An 18,516-nucleotide genomic window follows, 5' to 3' on the forward strand; every position below is an offset into this window, starting at 1 on the left:
GCCCTGCGAGGTAAGGGACTACATCTCCCAGAATGCAACCCAAAAGCTGTTATCTGGAACGCCCAATGACCGCTAAGGGCGTGGCCAACCCTTAACCAAAGGCTTCGCCTGTGAGAGCTGGCTCGGGTTTCCCTTTGAAACAGGTCTCTGCAGATAAGCTGGCCACTGTTCTGTGGGGCCCACACAGTTGTCGGGTGGGCTGGAGCGGGTTCTCAGATGTGCCCAGCTCCCAACCCCAGATCCACATCAACCCAGGGAAATGCCAGCCAGATGTAGCACCTAGATTTACGTGTAGACCAAATGGACTGGCTACTCTGCAGCCTACGGTTGGATATTTATTCGTAACAATTAGCAGCCCATACACAACACCTCTAGAGCAGAGGCTGTGAGTCCACAAGATCCTGTAGCTCTCTGCGGCGCCGGCTCCCAGCTCTGCCGGGTCCTGTCTTCACTGTTGACTCTGTGTAGGCAGGTACCTCAGGGGGCATCTGAGTACAGGCTAGCCACAGAGCAGTAGGCCAATTCTCTACCTGGAATGACTGGAAGTGCTAGATTGTCCCTTCCCTCCTGGCCAGCTGCACCTCCACATAGGACCACCAACCAGGATGAAAGCAGGGCAAGGGCCAGGTGCTCAGGGGAGGAAGTAAGAGGGTTGGGACGTGTCTGGATGAAGAAATGGATGACCCTGAATCAGCGCTATGAGGAGGCAGTGTCCGTAACTGCGAGCGTCCCTGAATAGGGCAGGCACCCAAGGCTGCGCGTTCTTCAGCACAAAAGCTACACCAGGGTACAAGGAACTTAGCTCCACAGGAAGGCTAAAGCCCTGCCCGGGCCTGGAGCCACCTAGGTGAAGAAAGGCTCCTGGGCTCTGGGCCCCGATGCCAAGCAAAGGGTCCCTGGTCGTCACTGAGGTTGTGTAAGCAGGCAATAAGCCCTTTCCTAGTGGAGGAATAATTCCCCTTTAGGGGTAAGGATGGGTCTCTCTCCCCAGCAGAAACAGGGTTAGGCCAGCTCCCAAGGCCACAGTTGGATGTTCGGAGAGTGCCCTGGGCTGCAGATCTGATTTTCTGGAAAAGATGGCACCCCACCTCTCCTGCATGCACCAGTAGCCCCAAACCATCTAGGTATATAGGGGCTGAGCTCATGGAGTCTAGAAAGAAGGCTGGGGCCACTGCCTCTGGAGGAGCAGGGAGCTGGGGGCACAGCCCCTAGGGTATACGGGTCTTTCAAAGTCCCCTGAGTTTCAGGTTCAGCTGATGTATACACGGTGGAAGTCATGGGCACCAAAGGCCGCGTTGCACTTGGGACACTTCCTCTGGCGGGCCTCATAGCGGCCACGCACGCACTCGAAGCAGAATACGTGGAAGCACTTGGTCAGCACTGCATCCTTCTTGCGGGTGTTGCAGCAGGGGCAGGTCAAGCGTGCCTGGAGCAAACAAGAGGCAGCAGGGTTAGAGCAGCTCCGGCAGTGCCCGCGCTCCAGGCTAAGTCCACCCAGTGGCAGCTGCTTCTAATTCTGACCAGAATTCCTGAAGGTGGGAGCCGGTACAGTATGAAGGAGGAGACAGGCTCAGAGGCCAAACATTCAAAGAAGGTGGCTCACACAGCAGCCCCCGGCCTTGGGGGACCAAGGCCAGAGCAGAGCTGCAGTTTCTAGGTCAGCCTGGGCAAAACCCTGCTTCGAACACAAGACAAAACCAACCAACCAACCAAAAACATAAATCCCAAACAGAAAGCAAACCACACTAGCAATCCCCAGAGCAGCTGGCTTCCTAAGGACAGGGACCCAGGCTCAGCTCTTCCACCTCTTGCTCTATCTGCTTTTTCAGGCACAATCCCTACTGGTCTACCCTGAAGTCACTGCTGAATTTGGTAGAATATGAGAAACTACTTCTACACTCAGACCTACCCTGGAGTGACCCCCAAGATCCTGCTGTGGATGGACGTCTCTTAGCCTAACGCCTCCCAGTAACTACCATTAGGAGGCCTCGCCTTCCGCTCCAGCCAGTCACTACCTGGTGTCCGCACTGTGGGGCACGTGTCTGGTCTGTCTGGAGTCCTGGCTAGCAAGCTCCACTTCCTCAGATGACTGTTTCTCAGTCTCTCAGGACTCTACACCAGCACTAGAAAGCCTTTCAAAACTGCCATGGCTACCCTTCCCCACCCCTACCCCCAAGGCCCAACAGCTACAAAGGGGATACCTTGTTGCTAACTCTGTCACCTCCTCCACTCGGTGGCCCAGAGTTCAGGTGGTCTGACACCCTTGTTCCACCCAAGTCCACCAAGCCCTCAGGGCTGCACACGGCTCAACTCCTTTTTCTTCCTCACCTGCTCCCTCCCATGGCCACTTTCTCCCCACCCATCGACATCACTTCAGCCTGAGATTCCCAAACAGAGAAGAATGTCCCCTGCTCTTCCTCAAAGGGCAGCCAGAGGCCTGTGTGGCTTCCGACTCTGCTGCAGCTGTGGCCCCACAGAGATCACTGCTCTCCAGCCCAGCCTCTGCCTTGGGCCAAGAGGCATCGTGTTCTCAGCTGCCTGAAACCATCCCACAACCTGTTCCTAATCCACTGAAGAGTGTCTACCTAGTTTCGCTATCCGGAATTCGAGCCTCCCTGGGGTCCCTCTTCCTTCATTCTAGACACATGACCCATCCCTGAGTCCTAAGTGCTGGCTTAGCAGATCTCCATCTCTGGTGCCTTCCTTAGCTAAGTGTTAATTCCTGACCCAGTGAGCACACTGCTCCAACAACTCCCCTGCCCCACCCCCACCCCATGCAGCTGCTGTTAGCCCTACACCTGACCACTCTCTTGAATAAAGACCTTTGAGGGCGTTGAGGATGTGGCTTAATGGTGACACATGAGCTCAGCCTGTGGAAGGCCCTAGGTCTAATCCTCGGCCGCACAATGCTCCTCCACCTCTCCAGACTTGACAAACAGAACCCCTACTCTGCTTACAGGCTCCAAGCCTGCCTCTGGGCTCTGCTGCTGGTCACTGACCTCTGCTCCAACCACAAGGCTCTACTTGGGGTCTTTCCTTTCACAGAAGCTCTCTCAGCCCCATCCGAGCTTTGGGTCAACTCTGGGTGACAGTTCTCTCCCCCCCCCCCAGGGCTACTCTGGAGACTCCTCTTGGGTTCTTTTTTTTTTTTTAATATTTATTTATTTATTATGTATACAATATTCTGTCTGTACGCCTGAAGGCCAGAAGAGGGTGCCAGACCTCTTTACAGATGGTTGTGAGCCACCATGTGGTTGCTGGGAATTGAACTCAGGACCTTTGGAAGAGCAGGCAATGCTCTTAACCACTGAGCCATCTCTCCAGCCCCTCCCCTTGGGTTCTTACCTGCCTCTGACCTCCTTGTCACTGAGATGGTAGCATTACTGTCAGCTAACTGTGGGGTCAGGACATAATCCCTCCCCGTCACACTGCATACATACAACCAATGCTCGGCCAGTTGTCTGGCTCCAGTTAGCGTCTTCTCCTGTCCTACCTTATTTTCGAGCCCCAGAGACTACCCAACTCTCGCCAGCCATCACCACATCCCACCTTGTACTCCTTGATCTCCTCCTGCAGGATCTCATCAGCATCTGCATAAACCTCCACCTTCCTCTGTTTCTCTAGTTTGCGCCGCAGCCGGGAAATGTCTTCCTAGAGCAGCAGAGTGCAGGGTAAGAAACCGCATGCATGTATGCCTCCCGCACCGGGAACCCACTCGCCGTCCCTGGGCACATACCTGAGCCCTCTTGAGATTAAAGCTCTCTTTCTCGCGGGCAGCCCGGCTCTCCGCCAGGCATGGCTGGATCTCCCGCAGTCGCGTCTGCACATGCTCCAACTGCACCTTCAGGTCCTCAGCCAGCTGGGCTGCTTCTACAGCCTGAGGTGGGGGGGAGGGGAGGACTGTACGCCCTGCTTCTACAGCCTGAGGTGGGGGGAGGGGAGGACTGTACGCCCAAGCCTGCGGTCTACAGTTCATGAGTGCTTCTGTCAAACATCCCGTGGACATCTGCACTGGAGCTGACCCGCAGCTCCTTACTGCCCACAGTGGCCTCCACCAGGCTCTTCTCTCCGCTGCTATCGACGACTCTAACACACTCACCCTCCCTTGGGATGCAGCTCTAACACTGTGTCCCCAAGGAGCACTAGTATTTGTTCACACAGCCCTAGCTTCCTTCCTCAAACTGGACCGAGTGTAGTGGCATGTATTTGTTATTCCAGCAGTTCGGGGGGCTAAGGCAGGAGGATCACTGAGAGCTCAAGGCCAGCATGGAATACAGTAAGAACTTGTTTTTAAAAGGAAGAGTTTGGTATGGCGGTGCATGCCTTTAATCCCAGCACTTGGGAAGCAGAATTCTCAAAATTTAAAGGTCAACCTGGTTTATAGAGAGAGCTCAACAACAGCCAGGACTAACAACACTGAGAGATTCTGTCTCAGCATAAAGCTTAGCATGTAATTGGGACATAAAAATCCTGTTTACAGGCTGGAGAGATGGCTCAGGGGTTAAGAGCACACTGCTTATTCTTCCAGAGGTCCTAAGTTCAATTCCCAGCAACAACATGGTGGCTCACAACCATCTGTAGTGAAATCGGGTGCCCTCTGCTCCTACAGGCATACATGCAAACAGAACCCTGTATACATAATAAACGAAAAAAATCATTTTTACATGAATAGATTCACCAGAATACCAATAGTTAATCCTATTGTTAATAGTTAATACCAATGCTAATCCTTTGTCTTTTTTTATTCTCTCTTAAATAATTTATTTCTATTTTATGTGCACTGGTGTTTTGCCTGTGTGTAAGGGTGGGGGGAACCCCTGGAATTGGAGTTACAGACAGTTGTGAACTGCCACATGGGTACTGAGAATTAAACCCAGATCCTCTGAAAAAGCAGCCATCTTAACTCTGAGTTGTCTCTCTAGTTAACCCTTTATCTCAAATCCTTTTCCCTCCACCCACTTTTCAAACAAGGTCTCTAAATATTCCAGGGCACGCTGGCCTCAGAGGTGCTCCTTAGCCAAGGATGACCTTGAACTTCTCAATCCTCCTTCTGACCTTTCCAGTGCTGGGCTTATAGGCCACATTTTATAGAGCATCACGCTCAGTTTATACAGCGCTAGAAACTGAGCCCAGAGCCTGTGTGTGCGACGACCACAGTCCACTCACTGATTACAGCGTCAGCCTACTGCTCTTATGTGTAATGTAAAACCTGCACTCTCAGCACCTGGGAGCCTGAGGCAGGACAATGAGGATCAAGAGTTCAACATGGGCTCAGTGGTTAAGGACACTTGCAGTTCTGGCAGGGCACCTGGTCTCAGTTCCCAGCGCCCACACAGTGGCTCACAGCCATCTCTAACTCCAGATCAGATCGAGGATACATGATGCCCTCTTTTGGCCTCTTAAGGGCACCAGGCACAAAGACATACAAGCAGGAAAAATATTGATATGTATAAAATAAAAATAAGTAAATCTAAAAAAACTGGTCGTGGTGGTGTGTGTCTTTGTGCTCAGTACTCAGGAGGCAGAGCTCTGTGAGTCTGAGGCCAGAGGCTTGTTCTACATGAGTTCCAGGACGGCAGGGGTTAAATAGAAAGCCCTCGTCTCAAGACAAACACACATACAGAGTTCAATTCTATCATAGTCCACACAGTGAGAAAATAAAAACAAGCAAACTGTCAAGAAAGCACTACAGGGCTGGCTGAACAGATGCCTTAGTTTGGGAAGGGCTCGTAGGCAGAGGATCTGAGTTTGATTCCCAGAACCCACATTTAAAAGGAATAGAAAACGACTACATAGTAGCAACCACCATCTCTATTTGACAGTTACCCAATGACCTTTAAATTTTACTTATTTAATTATTTACTTAGTTTTTGAGATTGGGTTTCTCTGTGTAACAGCCCTGGCTGTCCTGGAACTCACTTTTGTAGACCAGGCTGGCCTTGAACACAATTGTTTTTTAATGAATTTATTGGGTATATGTGTGTGGGTATACATGGCATGCCACACCTGTGGAATTCAGAGGGCAACTTTTGAGAGTTCTCTCCTTATATCATGCAGACCCAGGGATCCAATTGGGGTCATCAGGGTTAGAGCCGTTCGCATGTCCACGAGTGGTCCTAGCCTTGCCATCGCGATCCTGACGTGGATCTCAATTCCAGTGTTGTTTTTTCCTGAACTCCCTCAGTTAGGAGACAGGGTAACGAATAATTCTGGTTGGGCTAAAGAGGATTACTGAATAAAAGAGCTTGCTGCTCTTGCAGAGGCCCCGAGTTTGGTTCCCAGCACCCACATGGCAGCTTACACCTGTCTATAACCAACTCTTATCTAGCAGATCCAACACTATCGTCTGGTCTCCTGAACACACATGCACACAGACATACACAGAAATTAAAAACAAAAACAAGCTCCCACAAAGAAAAACCACTCTGATAGGATTACTATTGAGTTTAAAACAGGACCAAAAGAAGCTGGGGAGTTGACTTAGTGGGTGAAATGCGGGCAATGGAGACATGAGGACCTGAACTCGATTCCCAGACGATCCATGTAAAAACCAAGTGCATGCCTGTAATTCCATGGAGACAGGCAGAGCCCAGGGATTCACACGCTAGCCAGCTTGCCTAGCTACAATGGAAAGCACCAAGTTCAATGAGAGACCCTGCTTCAAAACCAAGACAGAGAAGCAACTAAGAATGACATCCTGACAACAATCCCTGTCCCTCAATCCCACCCTCATGGGAGAGAGTGGTGTGTGTGTGCGCATGCGATCATGTCAAGTACTGAGTACAAGGCCCGATACAACAGTAAACATATACTTGTGAGCTATGAGCTATTCAGAAAGCAGAGCCAGGCTTCACCCTGGGTCACCTATGTCACGATTGCAAGCAGAGCTGGGGAATCACATGAACCGATCGCACAAGCTGCCAAGCCCAAAGGCCCCGTCCTACCTTCCTCTTATTAAGCTCCAGGGCCTGGCTGCGCAACGTCAGCTCCTTCTCTACACCACCAAGGCTGCCCTGCAGGGCCCGCTCCTTCTCCTCAAGCTTCTGTACCGTCAGCAGCTGGGCATCCACCTGAGACTTGAGGCCAAGAACCTGCTCGCCCAACTCATCCTTCTCCTCTCGGAGCAGCTTGTGAATTTGGTTGGCCTTGATCCGCTCTGACATGAGCTTAAAGTTGGCGTCATCCTTTTCCCGCAGCTGCTGCAGCAGTCGCCCGTTCTGCTCCTGCATGTCTTCAAAAGCCTGCCCGGTCACATCCATCTCTGACAGCAGTGCCTCCTCCTCCTGCAAGTGGGAAGGGAAGGTGGCAAGTGGCAGATTAACTCCCAAGAAAATAGTGTGTACCCAGACCATCACAATGTCATGCACTAAAGGCACATAATGGAGGGTTAAGGGAATCCCAGGATTTAGAAGAAAGGAGACCACAGGGAACGTCACCTGCTTGGTGGCACCCAGCTTGCGCTGCAGGTGTTCAATCTGCTCCTCCGCCTGCCGGATTCGCCGCAGGGCATCCTCATCTGCAATCTTCTTGCTCTCTCTTCGATCTCTTTCCTCCAGTTCTCGGATGCGGCCCCGAAGCTCATCCACCTGCACTCACAGGAGGGAAGCCCTCAAACACTGGTCCGCACAGCAACATCACTACTAGCTTGCTTTGCAAGGTGAGAATAAGAAAAGAAGCAAGCTTGTTGACCCAAGGCGCTGAAGTCCCTGGGCGAGACTCTGCGTGCCCCACCTGCCCATACCTCAGCCTTGGCCTTCCGTTCGGCTGCCATGAGCTGCACCTTATCCCGCTGCTCCTTGGGTGCTGACTTGTACATGTCCAACAGCAGCTTCATCTCCTTCTGGCTTTCTTGGGCCTTCCTAGGGAAGGGTACAGGAGAGAGCTTAGTAAGATGCGCTGAAAGCTCCGTGACGGGGAGGAGACAGCAACAGGTCCTCACTTGAGCTCTGCTCGGAGACCCTTGAGCAGTTCTGACTCTTTCCTCTTGGCTTCCTCCACCTTGGCCTTTTCTCGATCAGCCCTGGAGAGAGCTGAGGCTACAGGTGGAGGCCCCAGGCCAGGCCCTTCCCGTTCCCGAAGTTCTCGCTTGGGTCTGGCCTCGGGTTCTCGGCCCCGGGAGGGCAAGCCCTGAGTCCCAGCGGCTTGGGCCTGGGCATCATCTTCAGAGGAGACCAGCTCCTCCTTCTTCATGGAAGAAGCAACAGAGACGGTTCCAGGTACTGAAGCTGTCTCCTTTTTGCTGTCAGGAGTACCTCCGGGACCTGGCCCACCATCTTCTTTCCCTGGGGCTAGGGCATTGAGGCCAGGGTCGTCTGGGTGGCTCAGGTTGGGGATGCAATGGGAAGAGCCACTGGCCTGGGCCCTGAGCTGTAAAGACAGAGAAAAATCGTAATTTTTCTCTCAGTGAGCCAGTGCTTACTAAGGTCTAGTGAAGGCTTTTCCCAGGCAGCTCCCTCTCCTCACTTTGCCAATCTCAGCCTGTACTTCTCGAAGTTTCCGCTTGTATCTCTGGGCATCCCCCTTCAGCTGGTGATTGTGGTTCTGAAGACTGCTGATCAGGTGGCGCATCTCACGGTTGATGGGCCCTGAAAACGTCAGAAGTGGGCCTGTAGGACCCTCCAACTCTCCAGTTCCTCGAAGGGAGAGGACCTGGGCCAGAGTCACCACTCCATTGTACAGATGGGAAATCAAGCCTCAGAGAGGCTGGAGAAATAGCTCAGTGGTCAAGAGCACTGGCTGCTCTTCCAGAGGACCCAGGTTAAATTCCCAGCACCCACACAGCAGCTCACAATTGTCTGTAACTCCGGTTCCAGGTGACCTGGTGCCTCGGGCCTCTGTGAGCACCAGGCACACATGCATGAGGTGCACAGACATGCAAACAAAACACTCATACACATAAACATTAATCTTTTTAAATCTGTAAAATTTACGTGTGTGGGTAGCTTACTTACATGTATCTGTGCACCATGTATGTGCAGTGTAGTACAACCAGAGCCAGAAAAGGGTGTTGGGTCGCTGGGAATTGTGGGTACTGGAATCAAATCTGGGTCCTCTGGAACAGCAGTTCGCCCTTTTAAAAAATTTTCTGGAGACTGGGTTCTCTGTATCCCTGGTTGTCCTGGGACTCGCTCTATAGACCAGGCTGGCCTCACAGATTTGCCTGCTTCTTCTCCTGAGTGCTGGGATTAAAGGTGTGCACCGCCTGGCTACAGTCAGTGTTCTTAACCACTGAGCCATCTCTCCAGCTCAAAGAGAGAACAATACTCTTTAAAAAAATATTTTTATTTTATGTGTTTTGCCTTTGTATCCTGCCTGGCCTGGAACTCAGAGAGATCCTCCTGCCTCTGTCTCCTGAGTACTAGGATTCAAGGCGTGTGCATCATGCTGGGTTCCTGCTTCACTTTTTTTTTTGTTTGTTTGTTTTTTTTTTGTTTTGTTTTTTGAGACAGGGTTTCTCTGTGGCTTTGGAGCCTGTCCTGGAACTAGCTCTGTAGACCAGGCTGGTCTCGAACTCACAGAGATCCGCCTGCCTCTGCCTCCCGAGTGCTGGGATTAAAGGCGTGCGCCACCATCGCCCGGCCCTGCTTCACTTTTATAAGAATCTGGTTTTATTTTTCCTTCATTGTCTATCACCTCTCTGCTGGACTCATTGACAACAGCAGAGATTCTTTGTTTTGTTTATTAGCAAACCCCCAAAACCCAGAATTGAGTGTGGTTCACAGAGAGCAATCAATAAATCTGTGAGATGAATCTCTCGAATAGAGGTCAGAACCGCTCACAGTCGGGTGGCACCTGCTCAGCTACCACCCAGGCTGCTCAGGACACTGGATGACACAGTTGGTACAGTGCCTGTTGTCTGTGGGGACCGAGGCTCTGAGAAAAGCTCGAGTTATTGGATCTGGATAAGCAGCCGGAAGGCTCCCGCACCCTTCCAGGCTTACCTCTACCCACTCCCAGCACGTACCAGCCTGCTCGTTGGCCGCAAGGTTCTGTTCAAACTCAATGCGCAGCATCTCATACTCCTTGCGTACCTGGGCCAGCGTATCTTCCAACTGGATAACTTCGGTGCGCAGTTTCTTCTGCAGCCCCAGCTCATCACTCTGGTCAAGGCAGTAAAGACATACAACCCTATGAAAATCTTACCCTCATACTGGTGAAGAGACCTAATTTTTACTTATAAAGAAATAGCCGGGCGGTGGTGGCACACGCCTTTAATCCCAGCACTCGGGAGGCAGAGGCAGGCAGATCTCTGTGAGTTCGAGGCCAGCCTGGTCTACAAGAGCTAGTTCCAGGACAGGAACCAAAAAGCTACGGAGAAACCCTGTCTCGAAAATCCAAAAAAGAAAAAAAAAAAAGAAAAAGAAAGAAAGAAAGCTGCCAGACGGTGATGACACATGCTTTTAATCCCAGCGCTTGGAGGCAGAAGCAGGCAGAGTTCTGAATTTGAGGCCAACCTGGTCTACAGAACGAGTTCTAGGACAGACAGGAATACACAGAGAAACCCTGTCTCAAAAAGAAAAAAGAAATCAAGCTCGCACTGGTTATCTAATCTCATGTTTCCAGAGAAAAAGGGCTCCAGTGAATGAACGTTCAACAGATAAATACACCAAGCACCATGGTGTATATGACTCTAATCCCAGCACTCGGGAAGCAACGGCTTGTGGATGTCTCGCACTAGAGGCCAGCCTAATCTATATAGCGAGTCCCAGGCCACTCGAGACTGCATACTGACACCTTGATAGAGAGATGGCTCAGTCAGTGGTTAAAGAGGTCTTGCTACTCGTGCAGAGGACCTAACCCTCACATGTCAGCTCACAACCCTCTATAACGCTAGTCCAGGGGATGCAACACCCTCTTCTGGTTCCTGCAGGCACTAGGCAAACCGTGCTGCACATGCACATATGCAAGCACAGCTCTTATACTCAAGAATAAAACTGTGAAAAGGAGGAGGCACTGGGGAGATGGCTCAGTTGTTAAGAACACGGGCTGCTCTTACAGAGGACCTAGGTTCAATTCCCAGGACCCACATGGTGGTTTACAACCGTCTGTAACTCCAGTTCCAGAGAATCTGATGCTCTTTCTGGCCTCAGCGGCCACCAGGCACACAAATGGTGCACAGATGAACATGCAGGCAAACACTCATAAATATAAGAACTTTAAAGGATACAGACATACATATATACATACATATAGAACATGGTTGGCTTTTTTGTCTGGCTTTCTTTTTGGTTGTTTTTTTTTTTTGTTTGTTTGTTTTTTCGAGACAGGGTTTCTCTGTGGTTTTGGAGCCTGTCCTGGAACTAGCTCTCGTAGACCAGGCTGGTCTCGAACTCACAGAGATCCGCCTGCCTCTGCCTCCCGAGTGCTGGGATTAAAGGCGTGCGCCACCACTGCCCGGCTTGGTTGTTTTTTTGCATTTTCGAGACATGGTTTCTCTGTATAACAGCCCAGGCTGTCCTGGAACTTGCTTTGCAGACCAGGCTGGCCTTGAATTCATAGAGATTTGCTTGCCTCTGCCTCCTGAGTGCTGGGATTAAAGGCGTGCACCACTATCACCTGACTGTTTTTGTTTTTTAAATAAGAACTAATACGGGTATGCAATCCTTTTTCCAAGTCCTAAAATTTTTGGCACTGATATTCTTTGTGGAAATCCATGCCATTCCTTCCAAAGTTAGTGTGACTGAAAACAGAACTAGGCTGTGTTCATTCGCATCGCCATGCAGAACTGCAGCTGTGCACCTGGAGCGCGTGCAGTGGAGCCTGGACTTGGCAGCCTTCTGTGCATCTCCACCACCTCTCTTAGGGAAAATGGAAAAGTTGACTGGAGACAAATAATTGTACCATGCCATTACCAGAAAGCATCCTTCTCATTAACATTGTGGCTTCTGGAGGCAGAGGTGCTGCAGGAGCATAGAACAAGCTCTTTCCTGTGTGAGGTGATCCAATGCCCACAGCTGACTAACTGCCCAGGCTGCATACCACTTGCTACCAGAACCAGATGTGTGGAAAAAAAGAAAACAAACCCAGCTTCTTTCTACAGTCGCTAAAGCAGCGTGGTCTTAATGGGTTTGTATTTTCGTCTGTGTTAGTTCATATCTGATTATTAAAGAAACAGTAACTCAGTCAGGCAGTGGTGGCGTATGCCTTTAATCCCAAAACTCGGAGGCAGAGGCAGGTGGATCTCTGTGAGGTCAGGGTCAGCCTGGTCTATAGAGCGAGTTCCAAGACAGCCAGGGCTACACAGAGAAACCCTGTCTCAAAAACCAAAAAAAGAAAAAAGAAAGGAAGAGAAAGAGTAATGCTTCAGCAGCAAGGGCTCAAGTCCCGTTTCATCTCAGCATTCCTGTGATTTCAGTGTTGTCTCGCCTCGGTCTTACAGAACACAGGTGGTGGATAGAATGGTACTTTTAAAAATACGTTGTAAAATAATAGAGCTAATGAGCCGGGCGATGGTGGCGCACGCCTTTAATCCCAGCACTCGGGAGGCAGAGGCAGGTGGATCTCTGTGAGTTCGAGACCAGCCTGGTCTACAGAGCTAGTTCCAGGACAGGCTCCAAAGCCACAGAGAAATCCTGTCTCGAAAAACCAAAAAAAAAAAAAAAAAAAAATAGAGCTAATGATTACAATTGGAACAAAAACGAAGATATCCATTCCCCAGTCTCACCTGTGGCCAGGGAAGAATCTATGCCTGAAGGACTCTTAGCAGGTGCAAAGGAGACATGGAGCTCGGGACTATCTCGGCTCTAAAAGTCAGTTCTCACCCCCAGGCCGCTCATCCCAAGACCATACCTCCATATGCTCGATGTGTCTCAAGTGGGAGTTCTTGGAGGCCAGTAGCAGCCCCCGGGCCTCATCTAGCTGCGTCTTCACTTGCAAAGACTCATTGTAGAGGAGTGAAAACTGGGCCTGCAGCATGCGGTACTCCCCCGTCTCTCGAACTACCTCCTCGGGAAGACTCCGCAGGGCCACCTGAGAAGTCACCCAACAGGGTCGTATTAGCCCCAGCACCCGAGGCTCAGTCCACGCCCTTTCAGCCCCGACCCCAGCTTACCTTCAGACGTTCGTTGGTCCGAACAGCCCCCTGAAGCTCAGCCTGAAGCTTCTCTAGTTCTGCCATGCGGCTATTGGCCAATTCCTGATTTTCTTCCAGCTCTGCGTTCAACATCTCAAACTAAGGAGTGGAAGGGGCTGTGGTAGGCAAGACCAGGACGGGCAGTGTTCCCCAAAAGTCCACCGTGCACTCCTCCCAAGCTCCCCTGTGCACAGCACTGGCAGAAACCACCAGGCCAAGGGTTTTCCTAAGGCACTAGGGAACGGGAGAGAATCAGTTCTGCCCGGGAACATCTTTCTTGTACCTTCTCTTTATGCTTCTAATTACCTACTTATGTACTATTTATTACATGGAGGCTGTCCCGAATAGACCCTAACTCCCATGGAAGCTTTATTGCTCCCCAATACGAAACAGAGTTGAGTTTGTCAAACTGATTTGAAGCTGGGTACAGTGGTCCAAAGCCTATAATCTCAACTCTTGGGAGACAAAAGTGGAAGAGTCAGTCACCCTCAGCTAAACACCGAGTTTGAGGCCAGTTTGTCCTACATCGTGAGACTCTGCCTCAAAAGCAAAGACACGAAACCTAAAAGGATTGCAAACCCAGACTGAAGCCCAGCATCGAGGCGGGATGTGCTCAAGAGGACAGAGCACACCCAAGTATCCACATCGGCCTCTCAAGAGAAAGACAACTAAAGCTCCGGTTTTCATTCGTCCTCTTCAGTTTGCCTAGTTCCTAGCATTTAAATTCTGGAATTATTTAATAAAGAAGTATATAAATGAAAGAAAACTATGCAGCAATTTCAGGAAACAGACTCAGCTACAGATGATCGCCCTTAGTGAATATGTCAAAGGCTAGTTCTGAGGGGCTAAGAACTGGGAGGAATGCAGATGCTCACCTTCTGCATGCTAAGTGTGATCTGGCCTCCCTGAAAACCTGAGGAGCTCCCAGACACATAGTAGCCAGAGTTGAGCTGCAGAGAAAACAGACACAATGGATGTGAGGGGCAGAAGCTAGGGCCCCAGGCACTCGATTTGGCTCTACCCGCTCCTGCTCCTGCACCTGTTCCAAGGCCTCTGCCAAGTGCTTGTTGAGCTTCTGCTCCCGCTTTCGCAGCTTCTCAATGTCCCACTGCAGGTCCTCCACCGTTGTCTCCATCTCCAGGACCTTGGTCTCTGTTGATGTCACTTTATCTTGGAGCTCAGAGTACTGGGGGCAATGGAAAGTGGGTTGATTTCCTGAGATCCTTAGATGGCAAACCCAAACCCTGCCCAAAAGCCCTATTCCCACCTCCAGTGAGATGCGATGGTGCTTCTCTTGCAGCTGGGTGGCCAAGTCCTGTAGTCGACGGTTCTCTCTGCCCAGCTCCCGGGTGCGCACCCGTGCCACCTCCCCAGGGGCCTCACTGTCCCCTAGGAATGCAGAGCCCAGATGAGAGTCAAGCCCTGGATAACCAAGTGTTAAACTAATCCTGGAGTTTATGTGCGGGCATGATCACCTGCGGTCTCACCACTTGCTGAGACAAACCCAGGAGACGAAGCTAGCTCAGAGAAGGAACCGTTTCAGCCAAACGGCTGGTGCTAGGTAGGGAGAACTAAGGATGGGAGAAGCCTGTTGTCACAGAAAGCCTGGGCACGTACTCGCTTCAGTCTAGTGGGGCAATAGCTCCCTCTGAGGTTTGTACAGTGCTGCAGAGAGCCCTGTCCCTGGAGGGGTGTGACCCCCCACAAAACCAGCAGTTCCTGCAGTCATCTCTCTGGAGCCCCACTTCAGGAATCAAAGTTCGAGTCCTAACCTGGAACTAAGTTGTTCCAACAAGAACAAGGCTGACTATTCACTGGAAACTCTGACCTCCTGGAATTACTGAGATTAGGGAGGGGGCCTCCTCGAGATGCAGGTGGGGAGTGGCCTTCTCTAGGAAGGTGTCTGAAGAACTCACCCCGGCTGTATACTCGCTGGCAGAGTTCTTCCACCTGACGCTGTAGGCGGTCAGAGGCCTCTACCACCCGAGACACGGCAGCCTTGGAGAACTCCATGCGTCCCTGCAGCTGCAGCTCCACCTCTTCACTACTGCTGGCACCCAGCGCCACCACAAAAGCCAAGGCTGGCTCACTGAGAGGGGTTCGAAACTGCATTGGCAGGGGTTCTGGAAGGGACAGACAACCCCCATAGGAATAAAGGCAGCAGTGACCAGCAAAGTGCACCAAGTCCCAGATGAGCTCTTTACTCCCAGGGGCTAACCTAGTTAGTACAACCTGCAGTGTACTCTAGTCCCACCTTGACAGGGAGATACCGAAAATTTATTTATTTTCTTGTTGTTTATTTATTTGTTCGAGATAGGATTTCTCTGTAGCTTTGGAGCCTGTCTTGTAACTAGCTCTTGTAGACCAGGCTGGCCTCGAACTCACAGAGATCCACCCGCCTCTGCTTTCTAAGTGCTGGGATTAAATGCATGCGCCACCACCACCCGAGATACCTAAAATTTAAATAACAAATTTTCTTTTTTTTCTCTTTTTTTTGAGAGAGAACAAAATCTTATATAGCTCTGGCCTCACTCAAACACACAGAGATCCAGCTGCCTCTGAGCCCAGCCGCTGGGTTTAAAGGTGGGCACCATGCCTAACAATAGCTAATTTTCCTAAAGATCACCAGGATCACATCCTCAGAGAAATCCCCTTTCCCTTCCCAACCTAAAGTAGAACCCAGCCTTCCACAACATTTATTTCTTTCCAGCAGTCCAAATACTTTTTATTTGGAAAAAAAAAAAAAAAAAGAATGACATCTATGCCCTGGCAATGCTGAAGCATGGGCAGCCTTGACGGCTGTTCTGCTAAACTTGTCCATACTGGGCTTCATGGTCTAAGTTGATGACCAGGTCTCTTCCTCAAGAGGGCACCAGAATTCATTACAGATGGTTGGCTGGGAATTGAATTCAGGACCTTTGGAAGAGCATGCAGTACTCTTAACCGCTGGGCCATTTCTCCAGCCTAATATGTTTTACTTACTATAGTTTATGTAGTTCCCTTTATGGCAAGAATATACTTCTTTCTGCTTACTTCTGATCCCTCTAAACCCATAATTACTACAGAGTACTTATTTTTATTTTATATTTTAATTTTTATACCTGTGATGTGTTTAAGATTGCTAAGGACAAGTGCCCAGTTCAGTTTTTTTTTTTTTTAAACAGAGTGGTGGTGCACGCTTTTAATAATTGCACTCAGGAAGCAGAGGCAAGAGGATCTCTGAGTTTGAGGCCAGCCTGGTCTACAGATGGAGTGACAAGACAGCCAGGGTGACATAGACTCTGCCTCAAAAGACCATAAATAAATAAATAATAAATTAGAAAAACAAACAATAGAGAGCCCCTGACTCTATGTCTAGAGTGCTTGGACTATGAAAATTCAGGTAGATTCCAAAATTTTGTTCTCATTCACCATAATGTTTTTGAGACAGAGTCTCACTATGTAGCTATATGGCCACGACTGGCCTGGAACTCTAGAAGAGAGCCACCAGCTTCTTCCTCCCAAGTGCTGGGATTAAAGGTGTGCACCACTTGGCTAGGTGCTATGCCTTTAATCCCAGCACACAGGAGGCAGAGGTAGGCAGATCTCTGTGAGTTCAAGGCCAGCCTAGTCTAAAAGAGCTAGTTCCAGGACAGCTAAGGCTCTTACACGTAGAAACCCTGTCTCGAAAAACAAAACACAACAAACAAAAAAAGGTGTGTACCATCACATCTGGTATGAATTCAACTTTTAAACAGTTGTGGGGGTGGGGGTAGGCATTTCAGGACCAACGTCAAAGCCACCTCCTCCTCGAGACTTTTCTTAGAAATTAAGGTCCCCAGGGCTCTGATCTTACCCCTCAGATCTGATGTCCCTGGGTCTGTTCGAGGGCTCACATCACGGGTTAGCCCCTCCTGGCACCCAGGCGCCTCTGATCCTAAAGACAGCTCCCTCTGGCGCTCGTGGCACCTGAGAAGAGCTTCTACAGTTTCATCCAGCTGAAAGAAGAAAGCAACGAAGAGGTTATGAACGCTTCGGTGCCTTTCCCAACAGGGCGGTTTTCGGGTACCCACCTGGGCCCAGTAGCGGTTGACGATGAGGAGCGTGGCGTCATCAGTGGCCTGCCTCTTTTCCAGTTTCTCAATCCTCTCCCGGAGCTCGTCCTCACAGGCTTGCCGCTGCTCCAGCCGCTCTGCCAGCTTCTTGTTCTTAAACTGCAGTACCTTGGAATCCATCTCCTCCTACCGCGGAGGAAGAGGAGTGTCAGACAGGGTCTTGAACCATCACAGAGACAAGGGAAGATAAGTAGATTGAAAAGGAGGTATATACGAGGTCTAGCTACCAGTGAAATTTATAAAGACTCAGGCACATACGGAAAAAATATTTTGGTCATGAGTGCTTCTCATTCTGTTCTACCACTATCTTTTTCTAACTGAAGTTTCTGATAAATCGCAGGACTGATGGGAACACATTTAAGCATTGAGTGGAAGGAAAGAACGACTCTATAAAGCTGTCCTCTGCTCACAAGCGCGCCATGGCACGCCCACCTCCCACCCCCACCCCCCGTTTTGTGTATACACACACACGTGCACACACAAGATTCTGAACGCTTTGGATTGACGCCAAACGTGACCTTAGCCAAAGCCCACCAACCGTGGAAGAGATGCCCCCAAGACGAATGGGCTCGATTAGAGTAGTCGTGGTCTTCTCCTCGCGGTTCAGCTTCTTCTCTGGGGGTCCTGAGCCCCCGTCGCCGGCGGCGCGCTTGTTGCTGAGGCCAGACATAGCGGCGGTGGCGGCGGGGCAGCTCAGGGCTCTCCGGGGCCGACAGGCGGGCGGAGGCAGCACTTCCGTCACCTGCAGAAAACAGAGCGCAGAGCTACGGAGGCGCCCGGAGCCCCGGAGCCCCGAGCGTCCCGCTGGACACACCTGCCGGACCCCGCCCCCGCTGGCCCAGTGTCCGCACTCACGGTAGGGTCAGCCGAGCGCCACCATCTTGGACTTCACCGGACGTCACCGGCCGCCAGACGCACAGCGCAGGCGTCAGAGCAGCTCCGGATGTGGCGAAACTTATTTCCTGTTTCTATTGGAGGCTCTTGGTTCCGCCTCTTGAGTCTTTTAGGTTTTTTTCGCGATCGATTGTATATCTCTCAATGATTGGCCAGTAGACTGTTCCCATAGTTACTGACACCGCAATTGCACTTTGCAGCCCAGGAGATGGAGAGGTGGACCTGCAATTGGAGCCTTTACAGAAATCCAGGAGCCCGGGATCTGTAACTCCAGATCCAGGTAATCCGTCGCCCTCTTCTGGCCTCCGTGGACATCCGCGAAAGTCCTGCGCACGCGCACCCGCACAGGAACACACGCACGCGAACACGCGCGCGCGCACACACACACACAAATTTCTTTTTAATTCAATATTTAAAAACAGCGATCCCCCATCCCATAAGCAACTTTGAAGAGGC

At 50.8% G+C, this 18,516-nt stretch overlaps 1 protein-coding gene across 1 annotated transcript; it reads right to left on the bottom strand.

Moving 5' to 3' along the window:
• Nucleotides 1–311: 311 nt before the first annotated feature.
• Rnf40 (ring finger protein 40) lies at nt 312–18,346 on the bottom strand. Its single transcript, XM_041666636.1, has 19 exons — nt 18,022–18,346; nt 17,705–17,908; nt 17,125–17,292; nt 16,908–17,049; nt 14,989–15,195; nt 14,340–14,461; nt 14,112–14,258; nt 13,948–14,022; nt 13,052–13,171; nt 12,790–12,969; nt 9,965–10,100; nt 8,464–8,585; nt 7,940–8,367; nt 7,742–7,859; nt 7,437–7,586; nt 6,945–7,283; nt 3,737–3,877; nt 3,550–3,651; nt 312–1,426 (listed from the first exon to the last, which is right to left on the bottom strand). The coding sequence occupies exons 2-19, from the start codon at nt 17,834–17,836 to the stop codon at nt 1,250–1,252; spliced, it is 3,006 nt and encodes a 1,001-aa protein (XP_041522570.1). The 5' UTR covers nt 17,837–17,908; nt 18,022–18,346; the 3' UTR covers nt 312–1,249.
• Between the last annotated feature and the right edge of the window lie 170 nt (nt 18,347–18,516).

The sequence above is a fragment of the Microtus oregoni genome, unplaced genomic scaffold, assembly GCF_018167655.1.
Source record: "Microtus oregoni isolate MIOR12 unplaced genomic scaffold, Mior012 000016F_ref0000370, whole genome shotgun sequence".
NCBI lineage: Eukaryota > Metazoa > Chordata > Mammalia > Rodentia > Cricetidae > Microtus > Microtus oregoni.

Coding starts and splice junctions, on each gene's coding strand:
- Rnf40 (XM_041666636.1), bottom strand. CDS start 17,836: ATGTCTGGCCTCAGCAACAAGCGCGCCGCCGGCGACGGGGGCTCAGGA. Junction 14,259..14,339: donor ACCATCGCATCTCACTGGAG/GTGGGAATAGGG, acceptor CATTGCCCCCAG/TACTCTGAGCTCCAAGATAA. Junction 14,023..14,111: donor TGGCAGAGGCCTTGGAACAG/GTGCAGGAGCAG, acceptor TTTTCTCTGCAG/CTCAACTCTGGCTACTATGT.